We start from the raw sequence: 9730 nt of genomic DNA on the forward strand, positions 1-9730 counted from the left end.
CCTTCTTCCTTCGTTTATATACATAAATCTGGGAACTTACACCCTAGTTACAAATGATTTAAAATATTTAAGATCTAAATAAAACAGGCAGTTTGGTAGCATGAACAAGTCAATGAATGTGTATCAAACCTTTCATATTCAGAAAATTTAAAAACTGGATTAAAGATTACATACCTTTGAATACATCTTAAAGTAAGTAGCATGATTTAGCGTCAACCAGAAAGAAATACTGGTTTAAAGACATCTTTACACTAGCCCTTTTTATTATCAATGCAACTATTTCTCAACATGGGCCAGTGAGAAACACAGGACAACATAAACCAAAACCTCACTTTCCTTTAACACTGACTTGTTTTCAGGGAGAAACATAACAAAAATGTCATAGCAATGGGACAAGGTGTTGTCTGTTTCAAAAGTGGACATGTGTTCTGTCCCTTGAAAATTTTTGACTCAAATTTTGGAGCAGCTAATCATTTAATGAAATATGCTAGAGGTCTTCTAGTCTAAGAACTTAACTGACCCATTCAGTGACAATAGTCTTAAAAATCACAGTCAACTTGTATGTAAACCAGTAAAAAAGAAAAATTTTATTTAAAAAAAAATATTATAGCTAACTATAGGTCCTCTCTCTCATTGCGTCTTTGGGCTTTGTAAATACGGACATCTTTCCCAGGATCATAGTGAACCTCAATCACAGTAAACTGTCTCTCCAGCATTGCTAAGAAGTTGTTATCCCGTTCATAACGAATTCGGCAAGCTAGCAGAATCACAGCACGGTCACCACAGAGATATCCTAGAGTGTGAAGAAGATCTGTGAATGTTTCTTCTAAATATATGATATCAGCTCCAAGTATCAGGTCAAATTCTCCAGGTGAAAAACTGCCCAGGTTCTGTCCCCAAGTCAGTTCCTTAACAACGGCTCTGGGTTGGATATGGGGAGGTAGGTTGGCTTCAACATTTGATTTAAGGAATTCTAGTGCTACTTTTCGATCCGTGATAGTCACATGAGCACCTGGAATGTGAAACAAAAACAAAGTCAAGTGTACATCAGTAGAACTCATGAAAGGCAGGGAGAGGATCAAGTTAAACAGAGCAGAGCACCAGTGTCTAAACGTTCCTCTGCTAAGTAATGCCCTTCAGGGACAGCTGCAATCGCTCAGGACAGTGGACCTGCAGCTATTTCCACACTGCCTACTGGCAAACGTGACCCCGGGATGTGCCTCTATGACGCACCAGCTGCTTGCTGATGTTGTACTGATGACGGGCAGCATCACCAAGTGACAACAATCGAAGGCTTCTGAATTCTGCAAGCACAGCTGTCTCCGTCCCCACTTCATGGCATTCCTCCTATGTTCTTCAAGGTAGTATGTTTCCAAGTAAACTGGAATCCAAGAATAAGAAATCTGGGAGTAGCCTAATAAATATGGGATTCTCAAAAAAACTCAAGATTCTAAGCCAAAAACAGAGAAAAGATGTTTTCTGGTGTTAAAGCTAAAAGGTAATTAAGGAGGAGATTATCTGGCTTCTAAAAAAATTTTACTCCATCTCTATGCTATCAGGAAATAGCCAACCAATATGTACTTATGTAACATGCATGTAATGATTAAGAAATAATGACCTTCTAAGGCAGTATGAAAGTTTTTGACTGAAATACTAAACAATGTTATTAATGCTAAGTTTTTAAATGCACTGTGCAGAATTTACTGGGGTTTAGTTATGAGGGTCTGTGACTGCTCAGTGATAGCCCTCTCCCATTCTACACAGGTGACTCATGTCTGCTTCCCAGCTGACATAACTTGTGTGAAATCACCACCCGTTTGTCAGAAGGCTGTGTGTTCCTATGATGCTTAGAGGCCTAGAAAAAGGGACCTAGTGAGCCAACCACAAAATCAGCCACGGAGAACCGTACAGATCACAATGGTCCAATCCTGTGGCCAGGTTCCCAGGAGTCAGAAGTCAACTTGATGGTATCGAGTCATTTATTATTAACCCAGTTTTATAGGTTCTTTACCCAGAACTTAATGTCCTTTTTGACTCAACATGGCTTTGAAAAGACTGAACATAAAGTAAACCCTAAAACACCTCATCTGTACCACAGGAACAATCCAGGAAGGTTAAGCCGATTTTGTTTTAGCCCCACCACTCTGTTTCAAAGTTCTACGGTCATGTGCTTGCATCTGCATCAGCCTGTAATCTTTATCGATTATTCTCCCACAGGATTCCAGAGGAGCTGTACTAAGCGGGCACTATCCCAGTGGTAGCTTTTCATGTTCCTGATATGTAGTATCAGGGCAGCACTGAACTCGACATGCGCTATCCTAGAGTGTGGGAACAATGCAAATGTCTGAGCCATTAGACTGCACCTGTGTCCTGGCACCTTCAAGTAGTGTAGTGATGCCAAGGATAAAAGAAGGCTTAAGCCAAGAGTTAGCCTGCAGGAAGGCTTAAGACCTGATCACTTTGCATTCTAAATACACTACTCTGCCAGAGTGAAAACAGCATTTAGAAGACAAAGCAGAGGTAAAAAAGGCCAGGGAGAAGGCAGATGTGACCACACAGGAGGCAGGTGAAAAGAGCCTGACAACCTGAGTTTTTCTCCTGGGTTTCCACCAAACAGCATTTCAGAAAGTATGTTAATCTCCTGGAACTCCAGTGTCACTTGGAAAAACAAATTAAAATGAAAAACACCTACCTACCTTACATGGAGAACAAGAGCTGGGACAGTAGGAGGTGGAAAGGGAAAATGGGAGTAAAAAAACCAGTTAATAGGTGGAATCAGCAGGGCTCAGGAAAGGCTGGAAAACCAAGAGTCAAGATGATGGCTTAGATGTCAACTTGGAACAAAGGAATAAAGAGGAGTTTGGCAAGAGAAGAGTCAGACAAGCAGAAGGGGTGTGCAAAGAGGAAGAAGAGTTGGAGTTTAAACATGGGATTTCTGAGATACTGAGGAGTCAGGAGACACCACTTTTCAGTTACACATATAACTCGGAGATCAGAGAAGATTCACACTAGAATAAAAGAAAAGACAATTTCTTCCTGAGCATATGTATTTTAGGATAGTGTTTTCCAGGAGTGCTGGGTATTAGAATTACCTAGGAAGTTTCTGAAATCCAGATTGCTATCCCAACTTACAGATCCTGGTCTAAAGGATGGGACTGTTTCTAAGACTAGTTGTCAAATCCCAGGAAGGATTCAATACAGTCATATGGGGAGATTTTCAAACTAAAAACCAGAGTTGGTGAATCAGAACTGGATTTAAATTTTAACTTGACAATCTATCATTTGTGTGGATATGGGGAAGTCACTTCACCTCTAACAAGCCTTCCAGCCACCCCCTGGATGCTCTGACTGATCACAAAGGATGGCCACGAGGAAGAGAGATGGCAAATAAATAGTATCCAAAACTAGCAATGATCCACTCACTCACTGCCGATGGATCAGAACCAACTCTTAGCTGACTTTCCAGTAAGTTTTCAAAGGCTGCAAATCACTCAGGAGGAGACTGCTCATCTTTCTAACTGGTGGATTCAACTGCATGCCTTTGGGTTGGCAGTACAGTTCCTTGACACTAGGCCACTGAAGCTCCCCTTATAAATGTTATTGTTAGGTGCCATCGAGTATGACTCACAGTGACCCTAAAAACACCACATCTGAACTCTGTCCTGTTCTGTGCCATCTTCACACTTCCTGTTACATTAGAGCCCTTGCAGCAGTCACTGTGTCAATCCACCCTAGCTAAGGTTCTTCCTCTCCTTCCTTGACTCTCCACCCTTCTAAGCATCATGTCACTCTCCAAAGAATAGCCCCTCCTAGCAACATGCCCAAATTATGTGAAGTGAAGCCTCATCATCCTTGCTTCCAAAGAGCACCGTGGCTGCATCCTTTCAAAGACACACTTGTTTTTTCTTTTGGCCGTCCATGGGCTAGCCAATGCTCTTCTCTAACACCACAGCTCAAAGGCATTAACTCTTCTCTATCATCCCTATCCATTGTTCAGCTAACAGACGCATAGCAAGTGATTGGAAAAACCATGGCCTGAATCAGACGCACCTTAGTCTTCAAACTAACATCATTACTCTTCAATAATTTGGAGAAGTCTCTAACTGCAGACCTTCCCAGTGCAACATGTCTCCTGATTTCCAGACTTCTGGTGCCAATGGTGTTAACTGTGGATCCAAGAAAGATCAAGCTGTTGACAGTTTCAATCTCTTCTCCATTTCATCATGCTGTTGCCTATCAGTCCAGTAGTAAAATCTTTTTCTTGACATTGAGATTCAATCCATATTGAAGGCAGGATTCCTTGATTCTCTGCAATAAGTGTTTCAAGTTCTCTTCACTTTCAGCAAGCAAGGTTATATATCTGTATAATGCAGGTTATTGATGAGTCTCCCTCTGATCCTGATGCTACCTTCCTCCCCAGAGTCAGGCCTCTCAAATAATCTGCTTGACCTACAGACTGAATAGGTATTGAATAGGTATGGAGAAAAAATATAACCCTCATGTATTCGTTTCCTAATTCTAAACATGCAGTGTTCCTCTGCTGTGTCTGCAGAGCCTCTTGATCCAGGTATGTTTTGCGTGAGCAAAATTAAGTGCTCTGTTAACTCACATTCTTCTTAACATCAGCCACAACTTGTCATGATCCACAGTCAAATGAATAGTCAATAAAGCACAAACAGACATTCTTCTAGTATTCCTTACTGTCAGCCAGGATCCATCTGACATCAGCAATGCTATTCTGTGGCCTCTTCTAAACCCTGCTTGAACTTCTAGAAGTTCCCTATATATGTACTATTCTAGCCATTTCTGAATGATCTTCAATGATATTGTTCAACAGTTTCCCCACTCTGTTGGATCACCTTTTTTTATTAATTTCAATGAACATCTACAGAGATTTTGGGACTTCCATTCATTCATTGTTGCACTTTTCTCCCTGCCCACTCCACTCCCACCCCCAGTTCGCTCCTCTCCTTGAAAAGCAAAAGAAAAACTCCTTCATTGGTACACAATCCCCTGCACACCCCCACCTGGATCACCTTTCTTGGGAATAGAAACAAATATGAACTTCTTCAATCCATTGGCCAGACAGCTGTTGTCCAAATTTCCTGGCAAAGGCTGGTGAGCACCTCTGGGGCTGCATCTGTTAATTAAGTCAACTGGTATCCCATCGACTCCTGGGGCCTTATTTTTTGCCAATGCAGCTTCCACTTCTTCATTACCACTGACTCCTACTCATATGGTACTTGCTGAAATTTTTTAGTATCAACCATTTTTTTAAAAAATTTTATTATTTTTGTGTGAGTGGACCGTCAAATCAGATCTGACTGGTACAGGAGGAGATTGTCCCTCCTTCCCCAGCAGATCATCTGGTGGATTCGAACTGTGTGCCTCTGGAATTGTAGTTGCAGCTCCTTGCCACTAGGCCACCAGAGTTCCCCTCATTTTTTTTTTTTTGGTACAGTGATTCTGTGCATTTCCTTCATCTTCTTTTGATGCTTCTGGTTCATTCAATATATTACCCATAGAATTTTTCAACATAGCAAATTGAAGTTTAAATTTGGGTTTCCGTTTTCTCAGCTTGAGAAATGCAGAGTGAGTTGTTCCCCTTTAATTCTTCAATTCCAGCTCTCTGCATATTCCACTGTAATACTTTTAAGTAAATACTTATTGAATAATTATAATACTTACTGAATACTTAATAATTAGCTGTTTTTTTTTTCATTTTAACAAGAAAATTGTTGATGTTCTGCACAATATGAATATATTGCACGTCACATAACCATTAAGGGACACTTTTCTCCAATTTTTCATTATCACGCCCTTAAAACTGGAACATCAACATCCTGACGCAGTGATGTGACTGACTTGTCCACTCCTGGGTCTGTAGCACCCAGAACTCGCATCTTCTAGAGGCTCCCTAAATCCATTAATAGATGACTTTCCAAAACTGGAAAACAGATCAAAAAGACAAACTACCCTTTTACTTTCTCCATTTAAAAAAGATTAACTTTTTCTTACCATCAAGTATCAAGCTCACACTTCTCCAGCCCAACGTTTTGTAACCATTGTAAATAATAAGAAAATCATGTGGAAGGGCAGAGAAGGGTTTCTGATATAAGGTTAAACAAAGCATTATGATACGTTAAATAAAGCCCTATGTGTATATGCTGTTTTCTCAACTATGAAGGAATGTGAGTTCTGCTCTACATCCCTCACAGGCTACGCTGATGCTGTGTTAGACCAAACGGAATCCATCAAATCAGCTGTGACTCACAGTGACTCTACACAGCCCTAGAGGGTTAAAAGAGTTACACAGCTTTGCAGAAGCAAACTCCCTCCTCTTTCTACCATGGATCAACTGATGGGTTCAAAATGCCAAGCTTTTGGTTAGCAGCTAGGTGCTATAACCACAGTGCCACCAGAGTTCCTCTGTAAAATAACCCCCAACCCTTTATTCATAATTTCATTTTTTTAAACTCCTGTTCATACATGAATAAAATCCTTCTCTTTACAATCTAAGTTGCTTTAATATCGTAATAATGACATCAAAGAATTGTGGGGGCCAAAGCAAGCTCCCATGAGAAGTTAACAGGGGGTAAGAGGAGACAGACAGACAGACAGAATGAGGACGACAGACACCCTGACAGCCTCACTGGTGTTAAAAACACCAGGAGTAGGCTCACAACTAATAATATGTAAAAGAGAAAGAAAATAAGCCAGTAAGGGGAAAGCCAGCAAGCAGTGGGTTTTGTATTAAGAAAATAGCAAAAGCGGCTCCTGATGTGTTCCCTCTCTGAGAACAATGCCTCACACTCACCCAGCAGCGCAGCCACTATGCCCACTAGCCCTGTGCCAGCGCCCAGCTCCACAGCTGAACAGCCCTTGAGCTCCACTCCTCCCATCTCCAGGTATGTGGAGAGAACAATGGCCTGTGGGAAAACACAGACAAGAGTGTCAGGAAGGTTCACAGGTGCCTGAAGGGCCGCAGGGCTTGGGTAGGTGGTGCATTGACAGGAAGGAACGAACGAACACACGAACACACACACACACACACACACACACACACACACACACCCCTCCCACTGCAAGGGTCAGTGCTCCACCACACATAGCACACGGGACCCCAGTCTGCCCCTTCAGATCTAACTTCCTTGGGCTCCATCTAAGTCCTGAACAGGACCAAGGCAAAAACTAAACCCACTGCTCACAGTGACCCTACAGGACAGGATAAAACTGTCCAATACAATGTGTAAGGCTAGACATTTTCAGAAGCATACTGTCACATCTTTCTTCTGTGGGGCTGCTAGTGGCTTTGAACCACCAACCTCCTGGATAGCATCTGAGTGCTACCAGGAATCCTTTCCTAATGAGACAATTCAAACTCAAATTCACTGCCATGGAGTCATTTCCAACTCATAGCAACTCTCCACAGAGTTTCTGAGGCTGTAAAACACAATGGGAGGACCCGGCCCATTTCTCTTATGCAGCATCTGGTGGATTTGAACCACTGGGGATGTAGCCCTTTGGTGCAATACCCAGACCTTCCTATCAAATAGGACAGCAGTGACCAGGAACTGCCTACATACAATGGGGTCCTGCAGCTGATGGGGAATTTCATTTCACCCTGTGTCACAGTCCTATTGCATTTAAGTCTCATGCAGCTAAGCTGGAGGAATTTGTATGAACAATTTCTGTGATTCTGTGTAAGAGAATGTCCAGTTCCTAAACCAAGCTCAAGTCAACAAGGCCATATCCTCATCCAGAGGGGGGAAAAAAAAGGAGGGCAACTTTTTTTTTCTCTCTAGATGTGTGCCTACCATTCCTAACACAATAGTGTAAGACAGTACAGGTGGCAAACATTTATTCAGCATTACCAGAGCTCCACTGATTTTCACATATGGGGTAGATGCTGAGGACACATACCACTGTCGTGCATCCAGGAGAAGTGAAAACACAATTACACAGACCCTTCACTTTTCAACTGGGTTAGGTTCCAAAAGCCTAATCTTTAAGCAAAATAGGCATTAAGGAAGCCCTCCCCTCCTCACTGCTCATGGAGATGTGAAGCAACAGATTTCCCTTCCCCACTATGCCTGGCCCAATCTCTCACATCCCTGAGCCTTGCTGGCTAAGAGTGGTCATTAGGTACTGTTTACCATCCAGTGTCTCCTGCCCTGAGCTAGTCCTCCACTGCCCTGGCCCCACAGCTCTGTACCTTTTCCTCTCCCTTCTTCCTGCCTTCTTCCACCTCTCTGGCACTTTGTGGCACTGAACCAGCCTCCCCTGTCCACCTGACCCTGCATCTTTGATCATCATGCAACCTCCAAGGCTACACTGAAACTTCCCTAACAGGAGAAGGACTCCTGCCTTTGGCTGAACAAGGTGCCCAGCCCCAGCCTTAGAAGAATGCCTGAGAATTATTCCAAAGGTGCCTTAAATAAAAATAAAAACCACGGTGTTCATCTGGGACATTAGAATGAAGAGAGAGCTCTAGAAACCTAATCTACAGAGAGCTGCACTGCTAACCCTGCCAAGCCTCTCTGGCAGTTCAAATCCCCCAGCAGCTCTGTGAGAGAAAGATGGACAACTTACTTCTGGTTCAACTGACAGCCTCAAAAACCTGATGAAGGTTCAGCAACAAGCTGGTTCTGACTTGGGCAATGATAAGCTTTTTGATAGTTACTGGATGTCAAAGTGAGGTAGGTGTCTCCAGCTTTCCTTTCACTTAACCTCACCTAGCTTCCAGGTGCTCACCCTTAAACTGAAATCTGTGGTAGGGAAAACAGGTGTGAACGCTGAGGGGGCAATGATAAAGTATTATCAAATCCACTGCGGGGCGAGTTCCATAGCCCTGGAATAAAATAAAACCCACTGGGTCATATGTTGTAAATGGGTGAATTGCATGGTGTGTGAATAATATTTCAACGATGTTTTCATTTGGGGGAAAAATAATAATCACCTAAAAGCCAGTCTTATTATCAAGTGCGGGTGTTTTCGGAGTGAACTTACCGCATCCCAAACCACCGCAGCGACTCCCAGCTGCCTCCAGTCCTGTCGGATCTGGATGGTGTGGCTTGCAAAGGAGAAGGTGGTGACAGGCTTATGGAATTTCTGCAACCCCATCACGGAAGCATCATCGTAGGGCACCAGGGCCATTCTGCCAACGTTCAACTCCTCTTCCTCAAGCCTGTCATACAAGAGTCCACGGTGACGCTGGGACCAGGAAACGCATTCTTCCTAAGTATCTGCAAAGGTTTATTACTTTTAAAGAAAATGCAATACAGAAAGGGCTATCTGGTGACCAACTGGATACAGAGTTGTGCTGTCAACCCCAAGGCGGGCTCACAGTTCTAATTCACCTCTTGCTCGGAGGGAAAAAGATGGGCATCTCTCCTCCATGTGATTTACAGCCTCCGAAACTTGCTCGGGGGCCCACTATGGGCTTCTGACTTGAGAGCAATGAATTCTTGTTGCTTTCATAACTTCTTGCAAGTGAGATTGAGTTCTTAACTCAGGATGTCTTTGGCCAAAAGAGCTCAAACTTGCAACCCCCGCACGATGTTTGTCAGATGCCACAATTCGCTCACTCATTTCTATCAAGTCGAACCGGACTTACAGCTGACCCTCCACTGGGTTTCTGAAGCTGTAAATCCCATAGAAGGGCAATGTCCATTTTTTTCCCTCCCTCAAGGCCGCTGCTGGATTCGAACCATCAGAGAAGAGAAGCTGA

General features: G+C 43.0%; 1 protein-coding gene across 1 annotated transcript; it reads right to left on the reverse strand.

Annotated features, from left to right (window-relative positions):
- Positions 1-603: 603 nt before the first annotated feature.
- On the reverse strand, positions 604-9156 carry METTL21A (methyltransferase like 21A). The gene is made up of 3 exons (XM_006889127.1): positions 9010-9156; positions 6818-6929; positions 604-1012 (listed from the first exon to the last, which is right to left on the reverse strand). Exons 1-3 carry the CDS (start codon positions 9154-9156, stop codon positions 615-617), a joined length of 657 nt encoding a protein of 218 aa, XP_006889189.1. The 3' UTR covers positions 604-614.
- Between the last annotated feature and the right edge of the window lie 574 nt (positions 9157-9730).

This window comes from Elephantulus edwardii, unplaced genomic scaffold (genome assembly GCF_000299155.1).
Source record: "Elephantulus edwardii isolate Elephantulus edwardi_28Jun2011 unplaced genomic scaffold, EleEdw1.0 scaffold00075, whole genome shotgun sequence".
Classification (NCBI taxonomy): domain Eukaryota; kingdom Metazoa; phylum Chordata; class Mammalia; order Macroscelidea; family Macroscelididae; genus Elephantulus; species Elephantulus edwardii.

Coding starts and splice junctions, on each gene's coding strand:
- METTL21A (XM_006889127.1), bottom strand. CDS start 9,156: ATGGCCCTGGTGCCCTACGATGATGCTTCCGTGATGGGGTTGCAGAAA. Junction 6,930..9,009: donor CTGCGGTGGTTTGGGATGCG/GTAAGTTCACTC, acceptor GTTTTCCCACAG/GCCATTGTTCTCTCCACATA. Junction 1,013..6,817: donor CATAGTGGCTGCGCTGCTGG/GTGAGTGTGAGG, acceptor TTCACATTCCAG/GTGCTCATGTGACTATCACG.